This window comes from Typopeltis vanoorti, chromosome 3, assembly GCF_054136105.1.
Source record: "Typopeltis vanoorti isolate ZY-2024b chromosome 3, IOZ_Tvanoo_1.0, whole genome shotgun sequence".
Lineage (NCBI taxonomy): Eukaryota > Metazoa > Arthropoda > Arachnida > Uropygi > Thelyphonidae > Typopeltis > Typopeltis vanoorti.
The window spans coordinates 137,604,911-137,621,649 of record NC_143551.1 but is presented as its reverse complement, the minus strand read 5'-3'; the positions used below and the strand labels follow the sequence as shown (position 1 = coordinate 137,621,649).

Genomic DNA, 16,739 nt, shown 5'->3' with positions numbered 1-16,739 from the left:
CATCCATTTAGAAGAACACAACTCATACATCTGCAATCATGATTATGGTCAATCTGGCCTTGCAGACAATATTTTGGTCCTCCCCAATTCCCTGGCCATCTCTTCAGAAGAATTTCAGAAATAGAAATGCCATCACCATTCCCTACATCCATGGCACATCAGAAAAAATATCCAGGTTTTTAAAGTACAACTTCTACACAGCTTTTAAGTCCCACCGTAAACTTGCTACCCTATTTCTGTAAGCTGGCTTACTTCAGACAGACAGGTAGATCAGCAACCATTCTACCAAAGATCAGCTCCCTCCTCTTTCAGTGCCTGGAGTATAAAGTATCCTATTCCTGTGAGCAGGCTTACTTCAGACAAGCAGGTGGATCAGCAACCATCCATTTAGAAGAACACAAATCATACATCTGCAATCATGACTATGGTCAATCTGGCCTTGCAGACAATATTTTGGTTTTGGATACAACCAAGAGGATCTCCTGGAGAAAAACCACCACAGTAAATTCAAAAAAAAAAAAAAAAAAAAAAAACTTTTTAGAATCTACGGTTGCATGAATCTTCCCAAAATTTGGGCAACATTAATTATCAGAGGTCCCATTCTACATCCTAGGCCACCTACAAATGTCGATAGAGGGTGCACCACCTAGATAGGACTTAGAGTCACCCACGTGTTTCACTTATAATAATTATAACTCTGATAACTAATGTTTCCCAAAATTTGGGAAACTATCAGAGAGGTCTCACTTTATATCCTAGGCCACCTAAAAATGCCAATAGAGGGCTTACCACCTAGATAGGACTTTAGAGTCACACACGTGTTTCACTTAGTCTTGTGTGTGTGTTACAAGAGCTATTTGTAATCCTTGAAAATGTCTCAGTGACTGAGTGAAACATTGGAAGCATTAAAAGTAGTTTTTAAGCCTTTCCTAGTGCTGTAAATATTCCATTAAACCTCCAACAAGATGAGAAGTAATGTCTTAAGTAAAAAAAGATGCTGTTTTTTTGAAGCTGAGGTTGCTATAGAAGTGATCTAGGAAAATCTGCTGGGAAAAGCTAAGAGTATATGTCAGTCAAAGTGAGACCTAGTCGTAAAGATACTTCATGCACAGACTTTGTAGTTATCACCACATAAACTTTGTTTGGCTATGCTTTGGTAAAGGATTAAAACAGGGATTTAATTTCTTGCATATTATAATTTAAGATAATATATGTGTGTGTGTGTGTGTGTGAGAGAGAGAGAGAAAGGGGGAAAAAAAGACAGTTATCTTTTGGAAGCAACAAACTTGGCTAAGTAGTTATCTCATTGAAGGTTGGTATGGAGATCACTGTTTAGGTCGCTGATTGTAGATAATCTCAAAGCTTGAGATGTTTGACTGCAAAATTTGTCATTTGGGTAGGACAAATGGAAAGAGCTATCATCAGCAAAAACTCTGAATAGGATTTAAGTTCAGTGAAACAAGGTTTTATGTATGTGTACTGTGATATAAATACATTTAGTCCTTTCAAAGCCAGACTTTGTACTGTTAATGATCATTGGGAAAGTATTATGGACTTCACTGTAGCTTGTGTGTGATTTGTTGAGCTGAATTTGTTGTATCAAGCCATTTAGGATAAGATGTTTTTATCTTGGACTGCCCTTACACACCTTTTGGAATGCAAATTTAGAACAGAGTGGAGAATGAAGGCTATCATTGCAATATGTGCAACACGAATAATTTATGTCAAACAGTCATAGCAAGTATCAGGATCAGAAGGGACAATCGAAAGTTTCAGAGATCTTTCCACTTGGCATTGTTGCAGTGTTAGAGGATAAAGAAGCTGTGAGTGGTTTAACTGGGGGGGGGGGGGGGGGCTCTCCATTACAGATGAAACTTCTGTGTGGTTAAGATCTGAATTACCAAGACTCAACATCATACTTGGAAGCTGGTTAAGAAAAGATCCTGAGTATTGAATAAGTAAAGAGGATTTTTGGTGGTTAGATCCACAATTTTGCTTTAGTCATTGCTTATAGTAAATAGCTCAGCATCTCTTCCAACTTGGTCACTGAAACTGTGGAAATGGGAGCCAGTTAGTGTGTGTTTTGGAGATTAAAGTCACCGAAGAAGATATCTTCAAAACATTCATATGCTGTCTCTACCATTTTCCATTTGTGAAAATCAAGATTCAAGAATATAAATTCAAAGTGGTCAGATTGACTTTCACAAATGGGAAATGGTAGAGACAGCATATGAATGATATATGATGAGGCAAAGAAAACTTAAGCCACAGGAGGTCAGAAAGATGAGATTCCAGATTAGGCATTATCTTCAAGTTTTTCACATGTTGCTTAATCTTGAATATCAGGCACAAATACCAACCTTGTAGAAGAAAGAATAAAACAGAATATAGTTTGGATAGAAAAGATGGACTGCAGTTGTTAAAGTAATTTGGGGTTTAGTCAAAAACAGGTGATTAGGTTTGAATGTCTGTTGGTAGTGGTGCACATAATTTAAGTTCGTGTTTATGCCATGAATATCAATGAAAAGAATTAGGGAATCATGCAGTGAGAGGAGATAAACTTTTAGTCAGGTCTCTCTCCATACACCACCTGTCAGTGTACTTGACAACAAGATGTATATTCACCAGTTGATCGGGAAGCCATAATGCATTATCACCAAGTTCAATTCTGTATGCTTCCTGGTAGCCAACCTATGTAACTGCTTTACTACTGTGCCCTTTCCTTTCTTCAAAGAAAGGAAAGCTCTGAATCTCCACAATATGTTGCCATACTTTAAATGGCATCATCATACACGCTGCATGTTAGATGGTTGAAGGAGCAGAAGCTGGAAACCCTGCTCTGGAGACTAAACAGATTAGCCTTCTTCCCACCATAACCTGCCCAGCAAGCAAACAAGGTGGTAGTGTTTCACTGAACATTGAAAGTCATCTACCACCTAGTAGGGTCTAGTTGGCATTTCCTACAACTATGAAGGTATCTTCTGATAGCAAGTAGTGCCAGAGCATCTTTGGTAGAAACATCAGGCAATAAAACATTTTTCCTTAAATTTATTCTTCACCTTTATTAGTGCAGTTGCATACTTGAATATTACTGAACAGCCACTTGGATGAGTGATGGCGATACAAAGGAAACAGATATATTTTGTGTGCCATGCTTGGTCACAGTCACATGAAAACTCTTAACAGTGCTTGGAGCGTTTTTAACTGCTCCAAGAATTTAAGAATAAAACTGATTTTTGTGCATCGATTTATTACTATGGATGAGACTTTGATTCACCATTACACACCAGAATCCAAACAGCATTCAAAACAGTGGACAGAAGCTGGTTGTTCAGTGCCAAAGAAGATGAAGTCGGTTCCATCAGCAGGAAAGGTCATGGCATTGGTTTTTGGGATGCTAAAGCATTTTGTTTATTAATCATCTTGAAAATGTTAAAACAATAACCAGGGAATATTATTCCAATCTTTTAACCAGACTAGACGAAAAAGTTCGCGACAGAAGACCCGGTTTGCAGAAGAAAAAAATCATCTTTCATCAGGACAATGCACCTGCCCACAAAGGTGTTTTGGCAATGGGAAAATTAAGGGATCTGCATTATGAATTGTTGGAACATCCACCTTATTCTCCAGATTTGGCTCCCTCTGACTTCTGTCTCTTCCCAAAATTAAAACTCTTCCTCGCTGGTCAGCATTTTTCTTCAAATCAAGAGGTGATTGCAGCTGTAGAGGGGTATTTTGCAGATCTTACTGAGAACCACTACAGGGATGGGATAATGGTGCTGGAGCATTGCTAGAATAAATGCATTAGTCTTAAGGGAGATTATGTTGAAAAATAAAAATTATTTTGAAATTATAAATTCGTTTTTTCATTGTTAGGCCGAGAAATTTTCAGACCACCCTCATAAACTTTAAGATTGAATTCTTTAATTCCAAAAAATTTCTTTTTATGAATCTATAAAACAAAGAATGCCAAATTTATTTATATAATTTAATACTGAAAGACAATTCAATATGTTAAGCCTTCATATATCAGTGAGAGTGCTATATGTTCAAAGTAATTGGAAGCAAGAAGGATATTAGGTGAAATCTACAGTGAATTTTTGTTTTTTGTTTGGAATCTTTGTAACTTCTCAATTAAATGTTGTACTTCTGTTGTGAGAGCAATTATCTTCATTTAGGATATTAAAGAAAAATGCTGCTCATTAAACATGCTTGCTCTTTTGGAGATATATGCAAGTATAACAGTCAAGTAAAATGTTGATTTTACTTGACTGTTTCTGTTGAGAAATCCAAGATGTAAGACTTAAGGCTCAATGAATGAGTGGGTAGATACAAAAAAAAAAAAAAAAAAAAAAAAAAAAAATTGTGAAAAGAAAGAGGGAATCAAAGAAGACTAATTCAGATAGCAGTTACAAAGGAAATCAAGTTTTACTTATCAAATTAAACTTGAGGGAACTCATAGCTGAATGCTGTTCCTTTTTTTTTTTCTTTTTTTTTTTAAACAGTTGATGTCATCCTTCAGAAATGAATTAACTCTGAGAGTGAGAGAATGGAAATATTTTCCTTGAGCTCATATTGCTATATTGTTTCATTTCTAGAATGTCCATTTACTACCTATTTTTGCATTCAATAAGAATTTAAAAGTTAATTGTATACACAGTAGTAGAATTATTATTTGTAATCCTAATTTTTTGTTCAGAAAGAAGTTAATATGTAGGAATGTGTTCCATTATACATAAATATTTAATATTTTTATATCTCGAGCTTCATCCTTTGTTCATTTTTTGATTTGAAGGAATGTGTTATCATTGGTACAAATCTGAAATACCCTAATCAATCCCCTTCCCCATAAAAATAAATAAAATAAAAATACAATCTCCATGAATGATTCAAATTAGCTGTTTAATTGAATAGTATTATGAAACAACAAGAAATCATTTTAATGTATCTGTTGTAGAAAATAACAAAAATGTATTTATAGGTGTTGCAGAGCTGTCTACATCCTAAGGAAGATTCAAGTATGCCAGAGAATGTCAGCTGCATGATTGATAAAGATGTTAAGAAAAATATTGAAAATCAGCAAAGTTCACTTTTTCTCCCAAAATCTCCAAGCGGTACTTCAAGTTCTGAAGCAACTTTTATCAAATCTGAAATTACTGATGATGGTTAGTATAATGATAGAAAGGCTTATCTGTTGACAGTTTATGTTGAGTTTTTTATATAACAGTTTTAATTCATGACAAAGAGAATAATAAGAAAATAAAAATATCATTTATTTACTTATTTGCTGATATTTTGCTGGTTTTATATCCAGCATTTTCAAACTACAAACATTTTGTACTTCCTAAATACATTAGTCACATGCCTTTTACAGTTTTCATAATCTTTTTCTATTTATAGAAAACCTAAACATACTTAGAAGATATTTGTATAGGCAGTCACATCATCATCCAGCTCAATCAACAATATGGTATCCTTAAAAAACAGAGTTATGTGTTCCAGTGATATTGCTCTTATCACTGAACCTTGTTGTGTCGACTTTCTACTCATATATCTATTCTTCTATCTTTGAGTTAAATCCCCGTAAAACTCTCAATCGGGTATCACGTGGTACCTCTGAGGGACGATGGAATTTCCCCGAGATCGAGGCAACACCAGAGTATCAGAGTGTCTGAGATCTACCTCTCATAAAATGCCAAGAAAATTTATATTTCGCTGCACCACTTAACGCTATTAGATTAACAGTATTATCAATCAAGAGGTGATCTCAGGACAGTACTTAAATGATACCTAGCAACTTTGCAGACGTGGCCAAACTTTACTTTTCTCTAGTCTCCCGCATAGGTTCGTATTATTTTTATAAGAGGTGCATCGGATTCCAGAAATCACTGATAGTCTTAGTTAGATACAAAAGCAAGGTTTATTATATATCAAAAATATGTACATTCAATACTATTAGCTTAATTCCCATCTTAAGGGAGTTCCTGACAGTCAGGACAGAGTTAAAATATTACAATACTACAAATATATTTATAACTGATTATGCTGTAATTCTCTAAAGTAAGAATCATATTTATACTCTTAAATTCCTTAATCATGCATAATTATCACAATCTTTCTATTTCTCAGTAGTTCTGTCAAACCACACAAGATAGCATTTATATCTTTTGCAATCCCTTTATAAATTAGCAATTCCTCACTCTAGACATATTCGTAACTTCTTACAACATATTAAGGAACTTTCTCACAGTGATAGACAGTAAGATTAAGGAAACCCTCTCTAAACAATAGCAACACAGTCTTAATCAATATAATTAATGTTCCCTTTTTTGCTTTATCAACGTGGCAAAAATCTCTCATTCACATTCAGTGAAATACAAATAAAGTCTACTTATCTGCCCTTTGGTTCTGTATCGCATCAATGGTCTACCAAAATCTGCCTCTCCTTAATGTCCACGTGCTTCAGTCTGGCTTTCTATGGACTGCTGGGCTTATTTCTTCCACGGAGATACGACCGCCAAGTTCTGCTGCTGCCTTTATCGGAATCCTCTGGTATGGAGGCACTGCCACCCTTCACCACCACGAGACGAACACTAGGAGAGCCAGGAACAAAAAGCCCTCTTTTCAGGGGGTGCATAACCCTTATATTTCCCTCTTTTTTCTTGGCATTTCTCGCATTTCGCAATGTCCAGCCAACACACTCACATGGTCTTATGTCACGGCATCTAGCCTTCTCCGCTATCGCACGTGCGCTGATGTCACGCTGTTTGCTTGAGGTGAGCCGCTCCCTCGCGTCACTGCTCCGTGACCTTTAGACTTCACTCCCCCCTTCATGTTGAATTTGTGCTAACATTCTATATCTATTAATACATATTATTTTATAAAACTCTGCTAACGGTTTACACTTTCATTTGATTTTAACTCATTTGTGAGTGGTACTAAATACACACTTATTTAATTTCTCATGGTAAAATTTGCTTGATATATTTACATAGCAGTTATTTTATACTCAGAGGCAATCACCTGTATTTATATTCCTTTTTTTGTTTGGAAATGCATGTTAGATTGTGATAAGACAAGAGTTCCTAAAATTCCACTCTATCACAATCCAACAACCTGCCTACCTTTGCCACATTTTTTAGCCAATGGTTATAATCCCCCCAAAAAAACATGTCTCCTGAAATCTCTTACTTCTCCAATATACAAGACCACAGCAAAATTGTTACTATCCCATACATTCTGGGCACATCTGAAAAGATGTTCAAAGTGCTTAATAAATATTAGCTTCACACCTCGTTTGTCCTTAACTGAATGGATGAGGGTCATAATTTGATATAGGGTTTAAATGAGGTGTGGAGCTAATTTTTATTAAGTACTTGGATATCTTTTGATCCTGGGTTCGATTCCCGTTGCTGACGTGATGTGACGTAAGCTCCTCACGTAGCTGACATGAGGAGCTTAGGATCTTTCTCAGACATAGCGAAGTTAGCCAGTCTTGGATGTGGACTGCAGGGTTTTTCATCTTGCAAGCAGGCAAACCGGCCTTCAGAATTCAACGCTTCTACAGACATAGGATACACCGGGAGGCACAGGACTGACCACCTTATCCTTGTGTATGGTTGTGGTTAAATGAATAGAAAACCATCAACACCGCAAGGTAAAAGAGGGAAGAAGATCTTTTTCATATCTCTTCCATCGACAGACAGGAAGATCTGTTTTGAAGAACATAAGAAATACATATGATACCATTATTATGGCAGTTGGGACTATCAGACCATTCTTTCAACGCCCTTTCACACAGGATCAAATGGAATATTTAAGTATAAAGAGCTAATAAGCTTCATTTCGGCAATGAAAACATTACTAAAATTAAGGGGATATTAAATCCCACATAGTTTTAAAACCGAATAAGAAACTCAAAGATTGGAATCAGAGAGTTTCTTGCCAAATATAGTAAACTATAAAGTATCGGCGACACTAGCGTTAGCCAATGCAAGTGATCCTAGTACATAGTACAATACCGGACGACTCGTTGCAAAGGTGGGGGAAGTTCAGATTGCTATTCTTAGGTATTTTCCATAATGTAAAAACACATTTCCTAGGAAATGTATGCTGTTATTACATTATGGAGGGAGGTCACTACCCAGACCGGTTTCAGCCTTTTTTGAGGCTTCATCAGTGAGTAGCTAGACCTAATACCGAAGTGTATAGCGAAAAGAACTTATATACTCTGCGAAAGAGTTTTCCAAACAGGTGCAACCATTAAGTTACTTAAGTATAAAGAGCTAATAAGCTTCATTTCGGCAATGAAAACATTACTAAAATTAAGGGGATATTAAATCATACATAGTTTTAAAACCAGATGGAATAAAAAATTCCATGAAATTCAGATGAAATAAAAAAAAAGTGCTATAGTATATCCACAGATACGAGACCCTTCAACACTTCTGCGCATGTCAATAATAGGGTAATCAATCCGTATTGTGGGATGAGTTGTTTATTATTACACTTTGGAAAATTAACTTCTCTTTTATGATCATTGTAGTTTTTAAAGTGGTAACTATTTTGCTTGTATAACAGTTGGAAAATTTTACCTATAAATCACATGATTTTGCATGTTGTTGACCAATTCGTTCATCACCTTATTTCTTTCTCCCCTTCAACATGAATTGACTCTTCTTGGAAGTCTGCCAACAATAATAAATTTAGTTTAATCCTTTATCCAAGTGTGAGCAAACAAAGTTTGCACCTGAAAGTATCTTCAGGACTGAGGTAAGGTGGTACAACACTGGGCAACTCGTTGCAAAGGTGGAGCAAGCTAACATCACTCCTATCTCAGTATCTCCCATAATGCAAAACACATCTTCTTTCGGATATGTATAATGTTATGCATTAAGGGAAGGGCCACTACCCAGACTAGTTTCGACCTTTATTGAGGTCTCTTAGTGGGAGCCAGGCCCAAGTGGAAATACCAGGCAGAAGCATTAGCAAGGTCATCTCCACCTATAAATTAAATTTATTATACTACTAATAATAATATACTAAATATAATATTAATAATAATAATATACTAAAGAAGCATTAGCAAGGTCATCTCCACCTGTAAACTAAATTTATTATAGTCTAACCAAGTGAAAAATAAACTTTCAACATCTTTCTCTAAATCCAGAGTCATTTAATAAAAAGGTGGCACACCGTTTGGCAACTCCTATAGGTGGAGATGACCTTGTTAATGCTTCTGCCTGGTATCTCCACTTGGGCCTGGCTCCCACTGAAGAGACCTCAATAAAGGTTGAAACTAGTCTGGGAAGTGGCCCTTCCTTTAATGCATAACATTATACATATCTGCAAGGAGATGTGTTTTGCATTATGGGAGATACTGAGATAGGAGTGATGTTCGCTTGCTCCACTTTTGAAACAAGTTTCCCGGTGTTGTACCACCTTACCCCAGTCCTGAAGATACTTTCAGGCGCAAACTTTGTTTGCTCACACTTGGATAAAGGATTAAACTAAATTTATTATAGTCTAACCAAGTGAAAAACTTTCAACATCAATTTCATCATCAAAGTCTGCCAACAAGTGCTGTCGCTTATGTGGTCGGACTATACACAAAAGTCATTGCAAGTCTGAGAGACTGTTTTTGGAATCAGCAGCAGCTTTAAAACCTTCTCCAAACCTCAACCAGTTTGACTTGTTGAGTCTTGGGAAAATGAAGATCAAATTAGTGCTTGTTAAACTCTCTCTTTATCTGACAGTAGATAGTACCAATTAGGACTTTAGTTCTTTGTGTCGTCCATTACAATTTTAAACTGTTCCCACTATTAAGTAATTGTTGCTGTTTGCATACTGTGACAAACTGTTTGTACTGAAGATGTTAGGTATAATGAATAATAATAAATTATACCCAACATCTTAATACCAATAATAATTGGTATTAATAATCAACAACCAATAATAATGAATAATGAAAAATCACTAAATAAATATATTATTGATTTTCTTATTGTTGTCTTGCGTTGTGAATTAAAACCATTTAAAAAAAAAATTCAACATGGTTAGTATAAATCCATTATTCATATTTAGTGAGTGAGTTGAAATTGATTACTTTGTCTTGTATGTTGATTCAAAGATATAATATTTTTGAACTGACTTATATAGGAAAGTGAATTCCTGACTTATAGAGGAAAGTGAATTTTCCTTATTTATCAGTATGTCATTCACATATTGATGAACATAAGATGTTAGTTATGATATGATATAACTATCTAATGTGTATTAGACTTTAAATATAAGATTTATATGCATCAACAGATAAATCTTATAGATCATAGAGTATGGGTATATTTAACTATGGGAATATAGACTGAAGGAAGGAGAAAATATGCCAGACAAGGGAAAGAATTTGTAGAATTACTCAGGGATAACTACCTTAAGCAGCACATGATGGAAAAGACTCACTGTACAAGATCACTTCATGTTCTAATGGCATCTGAGAATCTGTCTATAAATGAAGTGGTAGTTATGTGACGTGATGTGATAGTTATAGATGAGAAGAGTGATGTTCAAGAACAGTATAAAATGCATGCCTGGCAAGTGATGGCCATGGAGAAAGGCAAACTCAGATTATGAAAAGAAGTTAGCTGAACAAAACAACGGAAATCCAAGTGAATTGTATCTGTGTTTAGTAAATAAAAGGAAGAATGACCATGAAAGAATAATCTTAGTGAAGGCAGATGCTTTACATAATTCCATTGCAGCTATTAAGTATTTACTTTAGTAAGGTTATACATTCTGGACAAATCCAGTAGCACTCTGGATGCCAAGGAGTAAACTGAATAAAAATATAGAAGTACAGCTAGAGGTATCAAAGCTATTACCAGAAACTGATTCAAATACAGCAGTTGTACTTGATGGGATATTAGCAGTTCTGAAGGAAAGTGCAAGAGTGTTACCAATGCTCCTGACGTGGTTGTTTACCTTGAGTCTCAGCACATGCACGATTCCTAATTAGTGGAAGGAGAGCAAGATGCTTCCATTATACAAGGGTGGAGCTGGAACTTACACAGTAGATCATAAAGACCACTTATTATCTCTGGTGTTGACATTCAAATACTGGGGAGGCTGGTTAAGAATCAAATTCAAAAGTGGATAGAGAGCACAAACGAGAATCAGATAAGGGGAATGGATATATTGTGACTTTTGAATTTTGACATGGTGCCTGTCAAGAGTCTACACAAAGGTTATTAACTCAGAGGGACGAGTATATAAAATAGATATGTGACATGGATAGAAGAGTAGCCGACAGGTATGAAAAATTATGTATGGAAGCCTAAGAAAAGGAGAATGGCCAGTGGGATACCACAGGGTTCTCTACTTGCATCAGTGATGTTCAGCTTCTATGTTAATTATTAATGGCATAGCAGTTTATTAGAGGAGAATATCCAGTTATTTGCGGATGATGAGACTAAGTTGTGGATAGTGATAATGGACCTAGCTGATACATAATTCCTGCAGGCATACTTGAACAAACTGATAATGAATGTAAGTTCAGTATTGCACATATAAAATTATGGATTTTGGATAAAGGAATTGCAGGCAGAGTTATAATGACGATTTAGTGGAACTAGAGTAGTTGGTGATTATAGAGAACAATTACACTTTAGATGCCACCTTGCTTAGGTGATTAAGTCATCACATTGGATAACTTTAGTGTTTAAGAAAATGCTAACTTATAAGAAAAAGGGATTCTTATTTTTACAAAATTCTCCCATTTTACAAAGCCTTTAAAAAGAACTGCCTGAACTTGCATGTAGATATGAGGTTCAGAGACAAAGAAGAGACATTTAAAAAAAACCCATCCTTTTGACCAGATTTTTTTGCTGATATTGAGGGAATTGCCTTTAAAGTTTGAATAGACAGAAAAGAAGAGATGTGATAAGTTGGGAATGTGATTTTTCAGTATAGACACAACTCAGATTTTGCTACTTAAGGTTGATGGAGGTATAGCTTTAGGTTATCACTGGAAGCTGTAGAGTGTAGGAAACATAGAATGTAGTTAGGAAGCATGTAAGGTCCATTTGTTCCAATAATGAAATACCATGAGTAGGCATATTTAAAAGAATTATAATACTGAATATATAAACTCACACATTATATTTCATTAGTATAGAATTTTCCCTAAGTATCATAGGCATCTTCAGTACTAGAACACATGATGGCAATTGAACATTAACAGACAATTCTTAAAAGCACCACCACCACCTTAGTAGTTAATGTGAGATAGCTGAAAAGGTCAGTAAATTTCTTAATTTATTAAAAACAAAAAAAAAAAAAAAAAAAAAATATATATATATATATATATATATATATATATATATATATATATATTTAAACAAAATAAAGTTATGAAAGATTAACTAATTTAAAAAGTATTATGTCTATCCCAAGGGGATAGACATAGACCATCAAATCTGATAGTCCAATTCTCCTTTGTGCTGTCTACAAAACCTTATCTTTCTAAATAACAACAGCTATATTCAGGCAACAGTTATCAGAGAAAAAGACAAAGTAGCTATAGTAATCAACAATAAACATAGCAGGAAATAGAATGATGTGGACAACATCAAATTGGAGAAATGGATAATGAGAACTTTCCCACAGAAGGCTGTATTAAGTAAGAAAGGAAGGAATTGAACCATCAGAAAATGCAGCTAATATAAGAAATATATATATGTGTGTGTGTGTGTGTGTGTGTGTGTGTGTGTGTGTGTGTATGTCTGCATGGTTAGCCAAGTGGCTATGTGCTTCGCAACCATATGCCTGGGAAAGGAGTGTCATGGTATCGATTCCCATCACTGATGTGAAGAGCTTAGGAACTATCTCAGACATAGCCAAGTTAGCCCATCTTGGGCATGGACTGCAGGTTTTTTTCTCCTCAGTTTATCTGGGGTTTTTCATCCTGCAAGCAGACAAACCAGCCTTGAGAACTCAACACTTACAGACATAGGATACACTGGGAGGCATAGGGCTAACCACCTTATCCTTGTGTATGGTTGTGGTTAAATGAATAGAAAATCCTCGACACCACAGGGTAAAAGAGGAAAAAAGGAAGAAGAAGAAGAAATATAAATACAAGATCAGGAAAATCTCATTGATCTTTAATGTGGATAGCAATATCATGACAATGGTTCCAGACATAAAAGTATAAAAGGAATATGAAATAGGAAGTCATCCATTAGTTTTGAGCAGAATAAAAATGAATTTCATAATGAAAAGAAAAATATCTACATGCATTTTAAAAACATTCAGAGTAATGCAGCTTTTCAGAGGTCAGCTGTAGACTCAATATATTAATATTATTCAAGAAAAAAATTAAAATATGAAAACAAGAATCAAATCTTGAGGATTAAGTGGAGACTTTGAAGAAAACATTCAGTAAAGTAAAGAGGGATGTGATAACATTGTCTCCGAGAATAGAAAAATCAAAACTCCATAGGACTCAAAAGTTCAAGAAACAGTCATGGAAAAGATAATAAAGTCTATCAAAAGTTCCTAATAAGTAAGCCATATGCTTTGAAAGAGTATAGAGGAAAATATGAGATAGCAAAGCAATGCATAACAGCATCTAAACAGAAATCCTGAAAAGACTTTGATAAGAATGCAGAAGATAAATATCAAGAAGGCAAGAAAATGTTCTGGAGTCCACTGCAAAGCATATGGAGGAAAGAGTAATATAAAAGGATAAAGGCAACACAAAAAAAGGTGAAGATAATCTAGATGTCTGGAATAATTACTGTGAAAGACCACGGTAGAAATATATTCAAGAGGAATGCAGTGAGGAGTACATATCAATACTTGAGACAAAAAAAGCCATAAAAGCAAATAAATTATTATATTTAAGTCATAAGTTAGCAGTTCTAACTGTAAGAAGTACAAAAGATGGTCTAATGCAAAAGCACATGATACACGCGTGCACGCACACTATCTCCACTATTATTCATCGTCATCTATATGGATCACATTGCAAAGCAAATTGGCATTAGGCCTCATATCAAAGAGATGTTATACTCTTAAATAAATCAGTATGTCTACAGGATTTACCAACTAAATTGAATAACTGCTATATTAAATTAGCTATGAAAATTGATAACAAAAAGGAAGATTTTGAAAACAAGCAGGTAGGTACATTTAAAACAACAACTGCATTCTGAATGGAAAACATGGATCAAGTAAAAGATTTCAATTTTTTATTAACAATGCTAATTAACAGACAACAAAATAATGAAAGCTGTTAGGCAGGAAATCAACTGAATAAAATAAAAGAGAAATTAATCAAAACACTTCTTTTGGGGGTATGAGGGGGTAATAAGGAATGGACATATAATATCCATTCCTTACCTTTCTCATAGGGCACCCTGTCATCATCATCATCAAATTCCTGATATATCCTCAAGGTGTGTACAGGATATGATTAACATCATTACTAACTTCCTATCTACAATTTTCCTCCAAATCAGTCTGTTACCTGTCAAGAACTCCAACATTATCAGATCTTATATTTCTATCTTCTAAGGCACTTTTTACTGTATTAATCCACCTATATCTTGGTCTTCCTCTAGGACTTTTTTCTGCCAACCTGGCAAAGAACACTTGTTTTGCTAATCTTTCCTCTCCCATTCTGTTTAACTGACCATACCACCTGGTATTAGTTCTGCTAACACATTCCTGGATGCTGACAATGTCAAGTTCTTTCCTAACATCCTTGTTTTTAACATAATATGATATTGCCATTGATGCCACCTGTTCATGTCCCTAATCTTTCTCAGGACTCTCATATCTGCAGTCTCTAGTCTTTGATAGTTTTACTTCTCACTCAGCTCTCAGATCCATCAGTTAAAATTGGCTCGAATACTGTCTTGTATACGGCTAATTTAGTGTTTTGACTAATTTCTCTCTTATTCTATATAAATTTATTCAGTTGACTTCCTACCATACCAGCTTTGTTGATTCTGTTGTCTATTTCCATATTTAATTTACCATCTTCAATAAAATTCGATCGTTCCTAAGTAGCTGAAATGTTTTACTTATTCTATTGGTTCTCCAATGCAGTTGATATTTTCAATGTTTCTGCCTATTTTCATTGTCTTTGTCTTTTTAATGCTGACCTTCATACCAAATCTATTACGACAATTATTCACTTTAGTCAGGGAATCTTGCAGACTTGTAGCAGATTTATTTAGAAGTATAACATCAGCATAAAGCAAAGAGCAGAGATTAACATCTCCAATTTTGATATCAGGTTTAATACCACTTTCCTTCATAATGTGATCCATATAGATGATGAATAACAGAGGGGATAAAGTACATCCTTGTTTGACACCAGATTTAACATTAAACCACCATCCTGTACTTCAATTCTAACTGCTGACTTACAACTCAAATAAAGACTGAGTATTGCTTGATATAATGCCCCATTGACACCGTGTAACTGTAACGTTTTGAATAGCTTCTCTCTTTTGTCGTATGCCTTTTCCAAATTTACAAAACATAAATATAAATAAAACATAAATGCCAGCCTGGCTGGCCAAGTGGTTAGTGTGTCCACTCACCATTCAAGTGGCTGCAGATTCGAATCCCACCATGGGCATGGATGTTTGTAATTGTCTGTGGAAATACCAGTGGTGGTGGTCAGCGGTAGATGGCGTTGGGGTCAGTTGCTGGATTGTGAGTGGTGGAAGCAGAGTTGTAGAGTAGATGCCCTCCCTCATTGAGTCTTTGGACTCCCTGGAGGTGACAAATAATAATAATAAATATAGATCTTAGTTGAGAAATCATGGGAATATAACAATCCATCGTAAAATGAAAATCTGATCCTCACAGTCTATTTGGGCTGAATCCAGCTTGTTCTTCACCAAGCTTTTCTTCCACAATCCTTCTCAACCATTTCTCAAGTATACTTGCATATATCTTACCAGGAACACTTAGTAGAGAAATACCTCTGTAATTCTCACATTCAGGTTTATTTCCCTTTTTGTACATGGGTACCATGAGAGCTCTAATCCAATCATCTGGAATTCTTCCCTCTGTCCAGGCCTTCTGAACTATGCAGTGTAACCACTGTAAGACTTTTATACCTTCATACTTCAGCATTTCTGGTTGAATATTATCCACTCCTGCTGCCTTTCCACATTTCAGGCTTTTGATCGCTTTTTCTATTTCAAGTATGGATATGTATTCCTGACTGCATGCCTGGTCGGTGTTTTTTACCACTGTGCTGCATCACTGCTTATTTCATTTAGCAGTTTTTCAAAGTAATTACTCCATACTTCAAGGATATCTTTTTCTCCTGTTTTTATGTCACCTTTATCATCTCTAATTCCTTTTCCAGCACTCTTTCCTCCATTTGTGAGCTTCTTCCACAACCTCCAGAATATCTTGCCACCTTCTTCATATTTATTTTCTATGTTCTTACAAAGTCCTCCCAGAACTTTTGGTTAGCTAGTTTTGTACAGTGTTTAGCTTTCTTACATTTGTCTCTGTATTCTCTAAGAGCACAAGCTGACTTATTTGCTAGGAACTTTTGATATGCTTTCTTCTTTTCCTTCACTGCCTCTTTAACTTACTGTGTCCACCATGGAGTTCTGTTTATTCTATCCTTCACACAACTTCACCACATGCCTCTCTGGCTGAATTAATCAGTGTTTTCTTCAGGGCTTCCCACTGAATCTCCAAGGTTTGGA

At 35.3% G+C, this 16,739-nt stretch overlaps 1 protein-coding gene across 4 annotated transcripts in view; it reads left to right on the top strand.

Moving 5' to 3' along the window:
* The window catches only part of LOC150108594 (lysine-specific demethylase 4C-like), a 366,824-nt gene that overhangs the window by 176,389 nt on the left and 173,696 nt on the right, over positions 1–16,739 (top strand). For all 4 annotated transcript variants that reach the window (XM_090390884.1, XM_090390883.1, XM_090390881.1 and 1 more), the window contains exon 10: positions 4,982–5,165. In XM_090390884.1, coding sequence (XP_090247010.1) covers positions 4,982–5,165 — 184 coding nt within the window. The remainder of the gene's footprint in view (positions 1–4,981; positions 5,166–16,739) is intronic.